This window comes from Solanum pennellii, chromosome 5 (genome assembly GCF_001406875.1).
Source record: "Solanum pennellii chromosome 5, SPENNV200".
NCBI classification, from domain to species: domain Eukaryota; kingdom Viridiplantae; phylum Streptophyta; class Magnoliopsida; order Solanales; family Solanaceae; genus Solanum; species Solanum pennellii.
The window spans coordinates 52,357,892-52,376,317 of NC_028641.1; the positions used below are offsets into that span (position 1 = coordinate 52,357,892).

Genomic DNA, 18,426 nt, shown 5'->3' on the forward strand with positions numbered 1-18,426 from the left:
TTTCAAATGACAACTTTTTCTTTTTATAAAAAAAGTAGCAGTCAAGAAGAGTACAGCTTAATTCAAAATAACTACCAACATTCGTACCATAGCAAAACCATCAACCAATTTGGGTGGTAGAAGCAAGGAATATATATGACTCCCAACTGATGCTGAAGTACCAGACTTGCATCCACTGTCAGTTTTCCAATGCAAATTAGCAAACATCTAAAAGAAAATTTTTACCTATCACTGCTTTCCCCACGGAACATAATCTGTTTTCAGTTACCTTCTGTAATACTGGGAAAATTTAGAAGGAAATGAATCTACAGAATCAGTTTTTACTTCCGAAAGGGATGATTACTGATGGTTTTGGATTCACCTATGTTTCAACACAATACCCTTCGCAGAATTACACCTTCAACATTATATTTAGAAATAAAACTAAAAGACTCCCTTCATCAAGATACCGTGAATATAAATGCATTGTCAACTTGAAGCTACTGGTTGGCAGAAGAAAATGTAGCCATTCACCCACCAAGGCGATATGATCTCCCTCTAAATGCTACACCAGGACCGTTATGAGGTTGCACAGGATTAGTTGTGGCTACACCAGAACCCCTATCAGGTTGTGCAGGATACCCTGTTGCTCCACCAACCCGATAAGATCTCCCTCTGAAAGCTGCACCAGGATTATCAGGTTGTGCAGGAGTACCAGTTGGTGCACCAATCCTCCAACGCATAACCAATTTATGTCTATACATAATCAGTTAAAGAAATTTGCACAAAAGAAAAAAATCATTTCCTAAATGCAGAAAAAATTAGCATTTTCTTCACCTTTTTTTGTTTAGATTTTGTTAGGTGGAAATCAGAAAATCCAAATTAGCCACAGGGCCAACACAGCAGAAATAAAAAATTGATGGTCTAGGAAGCATTCAACTGCAATGAACACTCTGCTGTTGCTCTGTGAAAAGATATAAACATGAGTTATTTCAGAAAGCAGTTAAAAGAACATCTAAATGGCCACTGGTCAAACTGCAATAAAAAGGATACACCCAAATTGGTGTCTTCAGAAAGTTCTTCCCAGTAGCAAGTGGATGCAACACGGTTAAGAAGTAATAGAGATGTCCAGCAATGATCCCCGTGAGATCTGGCATAATTGGTGAACCAAAAATAACATCTAAACCTAGCATGGCCCATGGCAAGTAAAATGCCTGCAAGTTGGATACAAGGAAGCTTTTCAGCAATGGACGATAAGATCAAGAACATGAGAACCAGATAGACATCGAATAAATAAATGAAAGAACTGAATCATACCTTTAGGGTCACAAGACCATAAATGTTGATATTTGCAGTTGGGAATTCTCTACTCCAGACATACAGAAGCATGAAAACCAGCGATACACCCAAGAATGGGGAACGGAAGAAGGGGATTACAGATAAAGCCTACAGTGAAACAACATATTGAAAAATGAAAGATTAACTTATGTGTATCAAAGGAACCAAATATCATCTTCATTGTAAGATAGACTGTAGAACTGTCAAGAGGATAGCAAGAGAAAAATGTATCAGGTCGCAGCTAAAGCAGACACTGATAGGAGTTCATGTCTTGGATAATTTACTCTTTATTGTTCTTCAGCATCTACATACCAATAATGTCAGAGCTCCAAATATCATCATCCACAGAAAATCTGCTGTTCGTCTTTGAAAAGGTCCACTCTCTAGTTGCACTCCATATCTCGCTCTATAACATCAAGCAGCAACAACCATAATTATTTCTAAAAAAACAATGTAAAAAAGGAGATCCTTTTACATTTCATATCTAATTGCATATTTTAATAGCGCTCTAGAAAATGAATAGTTAGAGAAACAAGACTTCAGAAGAAAGCTACCACTCAAAAGTTGTGGAGACTTACATCATTAAGAGGCGAATCCCAAAATTAATTGAGAACTTCCCAAGAAAGAAGAAATTTGTAATCAATCTCCATACCTGAAGCAAATGTAGCATCCTGTAATTATTGAAGAAAATAAAACCTATAAAAAGAATTCCATGCACCATGGGTACTAGAACAAGAAACTTTTCAGGCACCAGGATCTAGGCACATGCATGCAATGCCAAATGGTCATTTTCTGTTCAACATCATTTAATCCGATGCAAATTAACAAAAGAACATCAATTACTAGTATCTTTTGTGGAAGTACAGGCATCTGGCACAATCTGAGAATTGTTAGAGTAAGCATTGATTATCAAGCAATACTAGAAAATTCAATTATTCAATGATATGGTGCTTTAAACATAATCAGGTATTTCCGTAAAATCTATAAAATTTAATCAGAATTTTTCACTTCAAAAACTACATTCTCATGATTCTCTTCTTCAACATCAGTTCTTTATCAAACGGAATGTTAAAATGATAGTTTGGTAGCCCACTGTTTTTAGATTTTCCAGTACCTCCTTGATACTGACAAAATATTTATTAATAAAGCCGTACCAAGGAGGTACTGAAAAAGTTATATTAGTCTGGACTCTATCAAAAACTACACAAACAAAATCCAGAGGGCCCATGAAGTGAGATATACTAATAACAGTATTGTCCCTATGCCTACCAAAATAAGCAAGTATCTAATTTTACGAAAGCACTTTTATTCCTTTCTTCCTTCAAAGCATCTTTTGTTTCCCTCAGGCAATATTGTCCATATGTTGATGCTTAGGCGGATTAATCTTCAAATCTTCTTCACCTTTCATTCCACACTATGTCCTTGCCAACAGTAGAGTAATTTTAAAGCTCTGAGGCATCACCCAACAAACACCAAAGCATTTTTTTTAGAAATAACAATCAAATCAGCCATGTTTAATTACAGTGCAACAAATGACTAACAGTTCCTTCAGAGCATTCAAATAAAATACACATGTTGCATAAGCTAAAACCCCTCCTCTTTAATTTATCTCGAGTCAAACAGCCACCATAAGAAGCAATTCACCCAAAACACGCTGCTTCGCTAACAGCCTAAGATTTCCAGAGCATTTTCCTAGGTCAACGAATCACAAAACTATGAGTTTGTTGTTGTAGCCATTCATAACAAGATTTTACCGTAAAGTTTCCCGAGCTATTGAAAGTCATGTATGTGCATCCTACTTTTCCTTTTCAATCTTTACAATCTGCATTTCCTGTAAAACGGAAGCTGCTTTATCCAACTCCCAATCATAGAAATCCTTCTGATTGAAAGTTCCAGCTACCATAAAAAAAAAACAGTCACCAAGCAGACACTCTTGATCTAGAACCAAGCTGTAAATCATAGGAAATTGGTTCTTCAACAACCCCTCATCAAACCATCTGTCAGACCACAATCTAATCTTTCTTAACTCCCGGCCTTTAATTTAATATTTTATTCTTAAATGCACAGGTTCCACATAGCCACCGCATTGGAGAGGTTACAGGCTTAAAATCCCAAAAACCACCTATAAAAGAGATTCCTATTGTGCATTTTCAGGTCCCTAACTCCAAACCCTTCTGTTTTTACTCATTATTTTTAGTCATTACATTTACACCATGTGGAGTTTCCTGTTGTCGACATTACCATCCCAAATGATATCCCCTCCTCAGCTTGTTAGTATGTTGCTCCACCTTTGCTAGGATTGGTAATAATGACATTGAGTAAGTCAGTGTACCATCAAAAACATAATCTTCCACCAAAAGAGAGGTCAATTCCATTGATTGCCCTATCTGTTCGGTGCAACTGTTGAGTCAAGATCACGTGCTATTTGGAAGAGAGTTGGATAAAGCTCTTTCAAAATGAAATTCCCGAGCCACTTGTCTTTCCAGAATTTCACTTTCAGGCCATCCCAATCTTTGAACGAAATTTGTTGAAAAAGACCTTCCCAATATTTGCATGTTTCCATGGCCCTACCACGTGTGGAGAATTATTTTGCTTTTAGTAAACAGTGGTTTAGTTTACCATGCTTTGCTGCAACCAATTCCTTCCATAAGCTATTCCCTCCACTCCATATCTCCATAGCCATTTTTACAACATGCTTTTTTTATGCTTGGCTAGGTCCCTGATTCCCAAGCCCCCTTGCAGCTTTGGTCTAACCACATTAGATCATTTAACTAAGTAAAACTTGTGACCTTCACTGTTACCCTCGCAATGGAAGTTCCTCCTGACTTTATCCAGGTGCTTCAAGACCTTGCCAGGCAAAGGGAATTGTGACATGAGATATGCAGGGATACTATTCATGACACTACAGCAAGTCTTTCTTCTGTTAGCATGCCTTTCCCAAACTATGTTCATTAATAAACCCAGGGGGGGTCTCCATATACACCATTCTCTTCTTCTCTGGGAGCAATGCATTATTCACATTCAACTGTTGTCGGTCCCAATCAAGATTAGTTGCTCGGAATAAAAAGATTTTGATAGTTTTCATCTTTGCACCTGGGGAATATGTCTTCTATCAATCAACAACCATAAGTTTGAGTGAATCCCTTAGCCAACAATCTTTCATTGGATCACACAGCCAACCAATTTCTTGTCTGGGTGGTGAAGTAAAAAGTTACCAAGTCTCAATTTTTGACAACGGTTTAATTTATTCAATCATAGGTTGATTCCATTAAGGGTCTACAAAAGCTTCCCTCCAGTTCAAGGGAATAGGCATAGAAGAGATAGAAAAGAGAAAGGCTTTATAAGAAGTAGATAAAGAATTATAGGAGAAAAAAATCAAATAAAGGATGTTGGGTACAAGATCTAAGTCTTCTTCTATGAGCAGTAGGAAAATCTAATTCATTAGGAAATGTAGAAATAACTCATCAGTAGAAGAAGGCGCCGCTTCCCCAGAAGCCATAAGCTGCCTGAATCCCTCTGTTTGCCCCATCAGTGTTGCATTAAAGTCGTCCTGTTTGTGGCATTTTCTAGTAGACTTTGGCATGATATATCTTAGGCTTGTAATTGCCTAGTTACTGGTTGAGGGAATGTTCCCTCAGTATGAATGGAATGTAGCCATGGAATTTTTCCCAGCTGATGTAGAGTAAGTTGAACTAGATATTTCATACATCAGTCTGTTGATTTGACTGATTCTCCATGTTTGAATGAATTACTGTTCTTCCACAGCTCCCAAGTGAGAATAAATGTTTGTTCCTGTGAAGGTGATTGTGTGTTTGCTTTGTTCGCACTAGGAATTTTGAGGAACTTGATCCAAATTCCTAGTGTTCTTAAATCTTTTTTTATTGGGTATTATCCTATAGAAAGGGTACAAGTTCTATCATTCCTCACTCCAGGAGATCCTTTCTAAGCGTGGATCTTACCCATGAGAATCTGAGATCTAACATCACCTTCTAAAAGCCTCTAGAGGACTCTCAAAATTGAATGTTTAAAGTGGTATGCATTGATAAGATAGGCACACTAGAGTGGCATCCCTTATATCTGTCACAAGCCAAACCATCATCGGTACACTTAGCTTGGATATCCTAATAATAGTTTCCATAACCCATTTAACTGAGTAATAAGCAACTCCCCTTGCTTAGGGGCATGAATTTTATTTTAAATTTCAAAGATTCTGGCATCATTACCCTTGAGAGAGTAAGTGCACTGGGTTGAATGCAACTCTTTTCAACAAAGCAATAAATATTGCTTAGAGATTCGGAGGTGCATAAAATTAAACAGCCATATCATAACAAGGGAACTATCAGGATCTCATATACAAAAGTTAGCATCAATCAGATCAGGTGTTATCTTTTCTCCAATAATATAACCATACAACTTTCTCGAGATCCAGCTGGAACTGTGATTAGACATCAAAACCCTACTGTTCATGGTCGGAAAGTGAGAGATTATATGGGTGTGCTTGAAATTCTTGGGCGAGACCCCAAGAAAAGAAGTTGGGAAAAGAAACTTGTCAGAAGTGGGTGCTTCAAGCCATGACAATGACACGTCAAACCTTCTGGCAGCTGTGGCACATGAGGGTGCATCGGGAGGTATTTTCAACAGTGGCTGACTAGAGTTAGTCGCCTTAGTCAGCTGGATCCTCCGGAAATTTTTTCAATCACGAACAAATTCAAGGAGGGAGAGAACTCGACCTCCTCCCAAAAACTCAACTCTAATGCTGTGCGGGAGGAAATCTCACATAAGACAGCAATGTTTCACGTCCCGCCACATCCTAGTTAAATTTTGCATCCGGATAGAGGCGGAAGGGTCTAGAGTTGTGGAGAGGTTTGCAAACAACTTTAGAACCTTCTAGATTAATCAAGAAGACTAGAGAGTTCTCTAGAATTCTCTAGAATAATTTAGATATTTCTTGAAAGGCTTTGGAAAATCCTAGAAAATATAGACTTTTCCAGAATAGGGACCAAAGTGTAAATAACTTAGGGATTTGTAAATAATTTTTATTTACACTTTAGCCCCTATGTAGTAGTATAAATAGGGGGGCTCTCATTTGTAAACCAACAAAGCAAGTTATAAAGAAATCTTCCAAGTAGTAAAAAACCTTCTTCCAAAGTTCTCTAAGTCTTCTTTTCATTGTCTTAGCGATCTTAGTATAAAAGGGCTTACTTGAGCTTACAAGATCGTGAAAGATTCGTGAGTAAGTTGTCAAGTGCCGCACGGAGTCTTAGCAAATACTCTAAGTCTGTGACAAAATGGTATCAGAGCGAGGTTTGATACTAAGGAAATGGCTACTGAAGGAGATGTAAACGGCGCTAGCACCACCAACGTCCGTCTGGATGGTGGTAAGAAGAACCAAAAGGGGAAGAAACATCAAAAGGGTAACGAGGAGGTGCTTCCCTATCCCACACCTAATGAGGCGCTAAAATCTCATCCACCATTGACTACCAAAGCAAGTGACGAAGAAATGGGCGAAGATGCCATAGACGTCACCGCTGGAGAAGAATGGGTCGCAAGGGTGGAAATGGCGAGATAGGCCGTCGAAATCTTAGGCCCACGCATGAACGTGGCAGACAGCAAGTTCAAGTCCATTGAGGACTTCACCCTTAAGGAGACCGAGAACATCCGTAAGGAGTTGGAAGGTCGCCAGCGGGCCGAATTCGAGATGAGGGAGGCCATCACTTCCTTGGAGTGTCGGCTTGTGGATGTGCTTAACGCAAAGGAGACCATCACTTCCTTGGAGCGTCAGCTTACGGAAGCGCTTAGCACGATCGAGACCCTGAAGGCCAAAGTGAGAGCACTCAAGGAAGGTGCAGAAGTTGGAGAATTGTCGTCCTTCGACCGAGATAAGGCCAGGGTCGAGGTTCCCAAGCCACCTATATTCAAGGGCGTCCGTGATGCTCAAGAGGTGGAAAACTTTCTATAGCACTTAGAGAATTACTTCAAGTGTAGTCGGGTGAGAAGCGAAGAAAATAAGATCAACACAACTGTGTTGTATCTTTGGAGATGGCCATGCTATGGTGGAGGCGTAAAGAGTCGGAAATAAGGAAGGGCATTGCACCATCAACACTTGGGAGCAATTCCAAGAGGAGTTCAAGAGGGCATTCTTTCCTAACAACGTCATCTATGAGGCGAAGCGCAAGTTTAGGGAACTAAAGCAAACGGGCAGCATACGCGCATATGTGCAGGAGTTCACCACCCTTACGGTTCAGATTCTCAACCTCACAGATGAAGATATGTTGTTCAACTTCATGGATGGGCTGCAAAGTTGGGCCAGGACGGAGCTGGAACGCCGACAAGTCAGGACTATTGATGAAGCCATCACGCAGGCCGAAGCTTTGACAGACTTCAGGCACGAGAAGCCCGACAGAGCCAAAGGAGATAAGAGGCAGTCATGACCATGGTGGGGGAGATCGTGGCAAAGGCGAGGAGCAGCGGCCACATCCTAAGAAGCATGATACCTATAAGTTCGATCTCAAGAAGTCTAGATGTCATGGCAACACAGAGAGAAAGACAGAGGTTGCCAAAAGAGGTGGTTGCTACATATGTGGTGGACAGCATGGCTATACAAGGTGCCCCGAGCTGAAGAGCCTTGGTGCTATCCTGCGAGAGCGGAAAGAGAAAGAAGCACATGAGCAAGAACAAGGTGCGGAGACGACGCAGTTGGGCTTGATAGGACTATGTGGAGCAATCAAAAAGCAACCAGAGAAGCCGAGAATATGCGACGCGCACTATGTAGACATCACGATAAATGGAAGACCCGCTCGTGCTATGGTCGACACAGGTGCAGAGGTCAATATCATAATCAAGATGGCAGCGACAAGGATGGGACTGCGTTACAGTCCAAGTAACGCCCAACTTAGGACGGTCAATGCACCACCGACTCCCGTGAGTGGAGTCGCGCATGGAGTAAGCATCACGCTAGGTGAGTGGCAAGGTAAAACCAACTTCATTGTCGCTCCTGTAGATCTCTTTGATATAATTCTTGGGCAGGAGTTCTTCCAGGCGTGTCACGCGGTGATCGATCCTTACCTCCAATGACTTCTGTTCATGGAGCAAGGAGGAACATGTATGGTTCCCCTAGGTAAGGCACCGAAGACGGAAGGACAAGTGCGACTAACGGCCGTGCAACTCGAGAGAAGCAATAAGAAAAAGGGGACGACATTCGTAGCCACCATTACAAGTTCGAAGGAAGAGAATGGTGCTAAGAAGGTCTTGCCACAGTGCATGACGAAGCTTCCAAGAGGGAACAACATCGTGATGCCAAAGAAGCCGCCGAGGCGCTTGCCTCCTAGGAAGGAGGTAGATCGTGAGGCCAAGATAGAAGAGATCACGAAGCAATTGAAGGAGTTGCGCTAGGGCATTGATCGAGTCAATCGACTATTGGTCGCGCGTACGACAAGACAAGACTCGGTTGCCAATGAAGTGACGATGCGACACGGTCGTCGCATCAATAGGTGGGAAAGAGTGTCACGTCCCGCCACATCCTAGTTAAATTTTGCATCCGGATAGAGGTGGAAGGGTCTAGAGTTGTGGAGAGGTCTGCGAACAACTCTAGAACCTTCTAGATTAATCAAGAAGACTACAGAGTTCTCTAGAATAATTTAGATATTTCTTGAAAGGCTTTGGAAAATCCTAGAAAATGTAGACTTTCCTAGAATAGGGATCAAAGTGTAAATAACTTAGGGACTTGTAAGTAATTTTCATTTACATTTTAGCCCCTATGTAGTAGTATAAATAGGGGGGGGGGGTTCTCATTTGTAAACCAACCAAGCAAGTTATAAAGAAATCTTCCAAGTAGTAAAAAGTCTTCTTCCAAAGTTCTCTAAGTCTTCTTTTCATTCTATTAGTGATCTTAGTATAAAAGGGCTTACTTGAGCTTACAAGATCGTGAAAGATTCGTGAGTAAGTTGTCAAGTGCCGCACGGAGTCTTAGCAAATACTCTAAGTCCGTGACAAATGGCTCTGATACAATGATGATTTTGACAGGGAGAAATGTCTTCTTGTATTTATATGTCTTTACATCCCATGAGGAGAGATTTATATAATGAAATCTTATAACTAATCAAGGAAAGACAATCAGTCACAGTAAAAGAATATTATATTCAAGTTATTATGCTAGGAAAATAAAATCTCAAAAATCATGCTAATTAATTGACACAATCACCAGTATGATATATTAGGTGGCTGGTTAGCGTTGTAAAGATAATGATATAACAATGAAATTTCACTAATGTAAGCATATCTACCTGAAAACGATAGAGTACTAGCTCATATAATAATGCAATATCAGCAGGGTGATAAAAACCCAACTGATATGCAATGGTAAACAGCAGACAAGCAGTTCCATAAGCCTTGCTTATAGATGGAAGTGATTTATAGAACCTGCAATGAGAAAACCAATTAGATTTGTAGTGAAAACATGGCATGGAAAATCATAAAGTATAAAGCAGAGAATATGGAATGAAAAATGGTCAAATGGATAAAAAAATATGGAAGGCAAAGGATAACAAAGCTAAATACCAAAGGTTATAGGTAGGAGAGAACAACAACCCATATCTATCAAATATAGTCCAACTCTCAATCAGTAGATGCCAGACACATATATTCCAAACTTTTCCTTTCTTTGGAAATGACATAAGATATAGAATCTAAAGGATGTCTCACTTGAGAACGCGCCACAGATGAATTTCGGAATTTGTACAACTTCACAGCTCAAACATGAAGTTGCCATAGATAAATGATTAACAACAAACAACAAGAGAATTAATTGAGACCTCACATTTAGGAGGAATCATCAATATTGAAAGGGGAAAACCCCATTATTACTCAAGAGTTTAACTGATAGCAGAACTACTAGAAGAGGTAGACTCTGTCAGGTACAATAGATGGCAGGTCATAGTGAAGTTGATCGGTTTTTAAGGAAAGAAATGCATAAGGCTCGTCTCTTGCAATTTTTCAAATAAGTTGTCAACATGCAAGATAATCTACAAAGAGGTCGGAATAGGACACAATAGATGCTACACACATGAAAAGATGTTGTCATCTTTACCTTCTCTATTCACAGGTTACAGGGATCTGGGAAGTACTTTGACCATTTGGCTTAAACAGTGCAATACCCTACACCGTCAAAGGTGTCTTAGCAAGCTGGATCAGATGAAGGACAAAAAAACTAGCTAAAAACACGTGGATTTCAAGCCTAAAATGCATTTCGTGGACAGTGGGTAAGGAAGATGCCAGATGTTTTGGCGGAAGATCAATTTCGTGTCATATTCGGAAATACAGATGACCAAGCACAACTTATTGATGAATATGAAGATAATAATTAGCCTTCAATAAACACGGACACAAGCTTATCAAGTGCTTGCATTCTTTTTCCATTTCTTTTGTTGATATAGTATAAATAATTTACATATTGTCCTATAAAAGTTTGCCACTTCCTGCTCTACCCCGTGTAATGTCGAATGATTTTAGAACTGACAAAGTTACTTCAGCTAGAATGAAAGTTTTTGAATCCCAGCATATCACCAACACACTTGAAGGAAGTTTCCCAAGTATTAAGTCTAACGTTTCAACATGGAGAGTTTCAAACAATATCTACGGCTTGATTCGAGCACGTTGAGTAGAATATCCAAGTTTTGATGAGTTTGAAACTTTGAAGTTTTAGATTGGATGTATGTAGGGGTTGCAAAATGGGTAAAATTTATGGTTATCCACGCGACTTAGTATTAACCAAGGGCGTAGCTACCTTAATTGAAGAGGGTTCATCTGAAACCCCTTCGGCTTAATCCGAACCCCCTTCGGCGGAAAATTATATTATTTATATATAGTTAAAATAAGTTTATATGTATATATAGTGGATGTCAAACCCCATTCGGCTATCTATTTCTACAGATTTTGAACCCCCTTATTAAAAATCCTGGCTACGCCACTGGTACTAACCCGTTATAAATGCGTTGGTTATCAAAAAATAGAAAATCGTAATAAAGTGGGTTTGGCTGGTAATAAGTACGGAGGTTATCCACTCACCAATTAGGTTGTGTTGGGCATGAATTATGTGTTCCATTTGGGATGCGAGAATCTCTCTTCTAAACTTCTATCTTCCTTCCTATTGTATTCACAATAGATCACTCAGCCCGATTCCACTTAAAGAGAGGAGGGGCATAAGTTCTACAGAACGTGTATGTTAAGCATGACGATTGGTTCTTTGCTTCAAGACTAGATCGAGGGCATTTTGCCAATAACGTTTGAATAAGACAAAGGCAATAGGTGTCATTGAACTAGGTACTTTTCGGCCAACTGCCCAAACTCCAACCAGCTTTTTAGAAGATGTTTGTTGCAGAAGTTTCCTATGGTTTACGGGCGAGACGAGAGCATACATCAAGTCAAAATCAATGGAAGAGGTACTTCTAACTAATTCTGTCTAACCTTGAATGAACTACTGAACTACATTCTCGTCAATCCTTTCCGGAACGGAGGAACCAGCCATAGGCCTCTTTTTTGAATGTTTTTCAGGGCTACTCTTCAGTTGCAGGTGCTACTACAACTAATTGGTTCTTCGGAATCATTTAAAAGTGGGTCAAATATGTAGCAACCTATATTATCCATCATAAAATATGGATAACCCAAGTATCTACCAAGTGAACTCCCCTTAAATCATGTTTGATTGGCTTAAATATTATTCAAACGGACATAACTTACTATAATTTAAGAAAAAATGACTTCCATGCATAAAGGGAAAAAAATCAAAATTCTCCTTAAATCAGTAAAATATTTTTTAAAATTTTCCGTACCTCACCACCCAAAACATTTCAGACCTCGGATCCGACCCGAATTTTGACCTCTAGACCACTCTTATCTAGAAAAATATTTTCCTTCATACCAAACACACTCTAGATGGAGAAAAAGAATAAGAATAAGATCTTGTAATATGCAGTACTTATTTCTTTATATATATAATAAGAAGCAATGGATTATATGATAATATGGGTATCCATATTATCCATTGGGTGTACCCATTTTTATACATATCAAAATATGAGTCTAGTCGAGTTTTTAATCCATTTTCACCTGACTCATTTTCGACCAAACCAAATCTGACTCAACCAGCCCGTTTGTCATCCTTAGTTGCACGCTAACTGTATGCCTGCATATTCTTTGAAATAAATTGGGTGTGTGCTAGCAATAAGCCAATAAATTGAAGCACTCTATTCCATTAGTTAGCTATGGAAGAAAATGTAATGAGAAGAAGAAAGATGATATGGAAGGGGTTGTTAAATAATTAGTGATAATCATGAGATTTCTTTTTTGAGAAGTGAGACAGCATTATAGGGTTAGGTGTTAGGATACACTAGTGTAAAATCCATCTTAACGTGAAAGAGTAAGGCATTACTTTGAGGTACTTTGCGGATGAATTATAGTGTAATCAGAAATATTTCCTTTTGTATACTCTATCATATTGTAATCCATCATCCAGATCTGCTGGAGTAAAGATAATTGGTCGACCCATGCAATTCATTGCCATGTACTGGTCAATCCTCACTGTATAACACTATGGTATCAAAGCCCATGGTAACATATTCATGTGAAAGCATTTTTCACAATTATTGATATGCCTTAATTGTGTTGGTTCCCATTGATTCAGGATGTTGATAACAAACATAAGGTCAGAATGTGAGATATCATGTATTGATTCCAATAAGGATTGAAATTGGATGAAAAGTAATGAGGCTCATGCACAGTAGTGGTAAGTTCTGATATCCTCTCAAAGATCAAGTGAGATACAATGGCCAAGCTAATTTAAGCATGCATGGGTGTGACAAAGGCAAGCTTAAGCACAATGACTTTTTAGAAAGAAGTTGGAGCAAAGATGAGTCAGCCAGATACAACTAAATGCTAGTGCCTAAAAGACTCATTGTGTTGAATAAATCAGCGGGTAATGGAGAAAATTCTGAAATCAAATGGAATATGCAGCACAACTCACGCAAACTTGGACAAAGTCACTAAGGCAAAATTCCAGAAAGCTCAAAAGATTCCACAATTTGACAAAGTTTCCATGAAGGCGGAGAAATGCAAGTAAGAGCTAGCCAAGGTGATGTCAGATGACAAAGTACATTAGTACTGAGAATTTCTTAGTCAATTTTGTTCAACATGAAGCAAGTCTCCTATGTTAGAAAACTCAAGCCAAAGTAGAAGTCTATTAAGAGGCCTTGAATTTTCAAGAAATTAGCAACTGTTGATTTTTCCCATGCTTTCAGATATCCAAATATCGATGGTTAAATTCAAACATAGAGGGTTTGAACCAATCTAGATTGCTTGGTTAAGACATGCTGACTAGAAGATTCAAATTTGATAAGCTTGAATTGTGGTAAGGCTTGAATCTTCAAATGGTGTAGTGAACTAACAATATACCAATAAATTGATGCACTCGTTCTCATTTATAAGGCATAAAAGGAGAAAAAGAGGATAATAAGTGAGAGGTAGAGAGAGTTATATCCTTACACTAAGTTGTGAAGTTGACTGAACGAATTGTAAGACAACATTCAAGAAATCAATATTAGTACATTTATTGAGTAAATTAGAGTCTTTATCTGTTATTTGTATTCTCACTAGATCTTATTATTATACAAGAATTCCTCATCACCTATGGCATAATAGGCCTAACACATATTCCCTGGTTTCACATTTATACTTTCTGTATGTTGTTGCCCTGCCACATCAAATGTACCATTCAATCCTCTCCAGGACATAGCAAGATCGGGTTCTCCCAACCAAACAGTGCACCTGAATGCTAATATTATTTATCGACATCAATGGTCCATGTGTTCCTCTAATGCATTTCTGTTATGTCATGACCTTTATAGACATACTTATTGCTTGTTCTCTCAAAATGTAACAATTTCTGGTTCTTAATGTTATTAAACAAAGAACAAGCTTCTATGTTAAATCAATCATCTTTTGGAAATATAATTGAGAGTTGTACTACTTGACGCAACTAAACATAAAATCTCCATATAGTTCAAACATCCCACAATCACAATAAGGGAAAATCCTCAATCCCATCTCCTGACCCACTGAAAAGCCCTAAGAGTTCGAAATTGAGGGTATTTCATAATAATGAGAATAATAGAATTAGCATCAGATTACAAAAATTAAAAACAGAAAACCCTAAAGTCGTTTCAACAGAAAAGATTGAGAGCGTTTCGTCATAATTAAGTGTAAAGAAGGACTTACTCTGCAGGAGATGACATTGCCAATTCAGAACCCTTAAGAGATCTCAAAAGCAATTGACAAGTTCTGTTTCCTAAGCAAAAGGTATCCAACTTTGGACGACGATAACAAGGAAATTGCTATTTGTCAACAACGATTTCAACGAGAATGGAAATTCCAGAATGTATTAGAGTGGGCCACACATTCTAAAATTTGCCTTCAATGTCTTCTTATTGAATGTTTGAAACAATTTCTCTAAAATTTTAGATATTTAATAAAATATTCGATTGGTAAATATTAGCATCATTAGAATATTCTAGAGGACTTATTTATAAATATATCTACAGTACGTATTTATATAACAATTCTTGTTTACATATTTACCCCTTAGGGGTCGTTTGGTTACTCTATAAGAGTACCTTTTATTCATGAATACAAAGTGGTATTAGTTTTACCATGTTTGTAAGAAGCTTTTTATTAGGTTGAAAAGTCAACCTAATTTATACAATGTTTGGTAGGTAGAGTTCTAAATATTGTATAAAAAGTTATTAATGTATTAATTTTATATGGTGTTTGGTTGTATTTTTTGTAATCTTATATAATTAATACTAACATAACTTATGAGAGAATCTATGTATAAGTTATGCGGGGTAGAAGGTGAAATAAATTATGGGGATATCATTTATACATGTATTAAGATAATATATTACACATTTACCCCTATTAATTTATTTTTAAGTCATTATTTATTGAAAAAACTTTTTTTTTCCTTCGATGAAAACTTTACCTAACTACTTATTTTTTCAAAAAAAAATCTTAATACACGAACATCATTTTTCTAAGCCGCAAAGCTCGTGCTAAATTAGTCGCCGCTAATGTTGCAGTTTAGCCTTTTGTACCGTCGACGCATGGCTAATTTGTATCAAATCAAGAGCAAAATATTTATTTCTGTAAGAAAATTTTATATTTTGTTTTTGTTTCTTTTTTGATGAACAACATTTTTTTATTTTGTTTTCATTTCAATTCCAAATGCAAATATTTTTTATTTTGTTTTCATCTGAATTCCAAATGCAAATATTATACGCAATTCAATTTATAATATTAATATATTTGATATATTAAAAATATATAAACAATATATACAATATATAGATAAAATATTTACCTAATTAAATATGATTTCATATATACTTGAAATATATTAATAATATTTTATTTTTATAAGTTATAAATATTAAAAAAAATAACAAAAAAGAAAATAATAGAAGTCCAGTATAAAGGGAGAATTTTTTTTCTTTACTTTTTATTCAAAAAGAGGTAAAATTATACTTTTTTTATTTATTTGCAAATAATATATATTAATTTACAACAAACAATATTCAGTAGTTAATAATTCATGTATTATAATATCTATATAACTAATAATATTTACATAACTGAACTCTGCATAACTAAACCCTACATAATTAAACTCTGCATAACTAAACCCTGCATAACTAAAACCTACATAACTAATACCTAAATAAGTCTAACTAGTAACCAAATGACCCCTAAATTAGTAGTATAAACAGAAGACAGTATGTAGACATTAAATTTTTATGACACTCTACAACACGTGTTTAATTCGAATCGGGGCTCTACAATATGTGTTCAAATACAATTAGGATTTTTGAAGGCTAAGCCCTAAGCCCTAGCTAGAGATTTTCGAAATTTAAATATGTCATGTAAATTATAACAACAACATTAATCCACTTTACTCGTTCTATGAAATGGCAATTGAACTTCTTATTCATGTTGGATAGGGATATTTTCGAGGAATATCTTTTATATTTTGTTAGTGTATTAATGCTTTTCAGGTTGTTTTTTTTTGTTATGGCAATAAAAAGATAAGGATTAATCATTATTTAAAGAATATATTTGGTATTTAATATCTTCAATCATTCTTATCTTGCACATTATAAATAAAAGGTTGAACTAACTTATATAACTCGCTTAATAATTTTCAATATCGTTACCTATGAACATCTTCACCACAATTTAGAATTATGGATCCATAATGTCACGATTTCAATTCCTTGTGAGTGACAGCACACTAATTCCCATGGGAGAACCAAGTAATCACTAACATGGAGTCTATTAAACAACAAATAATAAACAATTTTCAAATACCAACAATATCTTTTTGGAACTAGCTCGAAGTCTTAAACAACCGTAGAAAAATCCTCAAAAATTAAATGTTGTGTACCAAAACACCTATTCTTTGTTTAGAATACATGGATGCAACCCCAAAACAAATAGATTTAAAGAGAGTCTAAGTCCAGAAAGTGGACTAGAAAAACAAGACAAATTCATGGGGAGGCGTAGGAATAGCTCACATTGGATTCAGATAATGTTAGGATCACAGTTGACATCACGAAGTAGCTACCTGAATATGTCGTGTACTCAACAAACAAGTGCAATGTTTGTACATAAACCACAGTATACTGTTAGGATCATCGACCAACTTCAAAGGTATAAATGTAAACACATAACTAAAATATAGTAAAGACAAGTCAACACATAATCAACTAAGTCATCAATACAAAATGACTTTTAACCACCAATACTGATTTAATATTATATGAAGCATATCCTACATGCTAACTAACAAGCTTGATTCACTCAAGGAGCCAACATACAAGAAAACAATCAAATATGTACTAGAAGTATTCGACCAACCGCTAGTATCCAATACCAGATGTGGTACTCGATCCAACCTTTAGTAACTTGAACTTGTGTGTATCAGAGCCAACCATATAAATATCCGTACCAAGCGTGGTACTCGAGCCAACTATTTATAACACCCCGCATCCAAAAACTGACCAAATTTTAGCTTTTCAAGAATTGTAGGAGCAATCTACGGTCACCATCCATAGACCGCAATCTAATTTACAATCTGTGTTGTAGGTCTGTAGTTCACCACTACAACCTCTCCCCAAACCTAACTTAGAAAACCGGTTGAGTCTCAACCCACGGAACAGACCTACGACCCATATTCCAGACCACGGTCCATCATCTGTGTTTGTAGATCAAGGACATCTTTTACCCAGACACTGACACGATTCACGATCAACCAATACGGTCCGTAGATAGATCTATGGACCGTAGGTGAAGGTTGGCAGTCATTAAGGAAAAAATTGTTGATTGGGTCAACTTCAAATTGTCATAACTCTTATCAAAAAATGAATTAGGTGTCCCATGACCTATGATATGATATGTAATTGAATCCTCTTGCCAATGCCACAGAGTTTTCTAAAATTCGATCTCCGAGTAAAAAGTTATGCTCGTTTTAGTGAAGCCCTGTCGATCCGACTTGAATTACAGCCCTGTCGAGCCGACTTGAATTACGACTCCAACCTATTGTCCGTAGATTTTACTACGTCCCGTAGGTCAAATCCGTCGGTCACTCCGACTAATTCAGGGTTTTTTTGGGCTTCTCCTATTTTGTTAGACCCCTAAGCTACGTCTTAGATCCTAAATCATGAGGTTTTAGTTAGTTTAAGTCTAGAAACATAACTAGAACTTACCTATGTCAAATCATTAATCAAAACATAAAAATTAGAATCACGAGAGGAGAAAAAGGTCAAGGTCCCTAGTTCAAGAACGCAGCAAGGTTCCATCAATTCCAACCCCGAAATCTAAGGATTTCTCTGTATAATTTGTCACCAAGTATGTGGAATTTCACTAGTGGGTTTGTTTCACCCATTAGGTCCCTAGTTTTCAGTCAACTTCTTGATTCCCCAATTATGACTAGACTTAGGGTTTCATGAATCTTAGAATTATTGGGTTCTTAGCTATTGGAATGATCCAAATCAGATTAGTATGTTA

The 18,426-nt window shown here is 37.2% G+C and overlaps 1 protein-coding gene across 1 annotated transcript; it reads right to left on the bottom strand.

Moving 5' to 3' along the window:
* Window positions 1-14,826, bottom strand: LOC107018513 (derlin-1). Its single transcript, XM_015219015.2, has 7 exons — window positions 14,584-14,826; window positions 9,600-9,735; window positions 1,896-1,969; window positions 1,630-1,723; window positions 1,297-1,425; window positions 1,033-1,193; window positions 1-735 (listed from the first exon to the last, which is right to left on the bottom strand). Exons 1-7 carry the CDS (start codon window positions 14,598-14,600, stop codon window positions 510-512), a joined length of 837 nt encoding a protein of 278 aa, XP_015074501.1. The 5' UTR covers window positions 14,601-14,826; the 3' UTR covers window positions 1-509.
* Between the last annotated feature and the right edge of the window lie 3,600 nt (window positions 14,827-18,426).

What these genes read in the sequence shown, in the direction of transcription:
- LOC107018513 (XM_015219015.2), bottom strand. An exon ending in TAGTACTCTATCGTTTTCAG is followed by an intron (nt 1,970 to 9,599) that starts GTAGATATGCTT and finishes CATTTGCTTCAG; the next exon opens with GTATGGAGATTGATTACAAA. An exon ending in CTGAAGACACCAATTTGGGT is followed by an intron (nt 736 to 1,032) that starts GTATCCTTTTTA and finishes GATTATGTATAG; the next exon opens with ACATAAATTGGTTATGCGTT.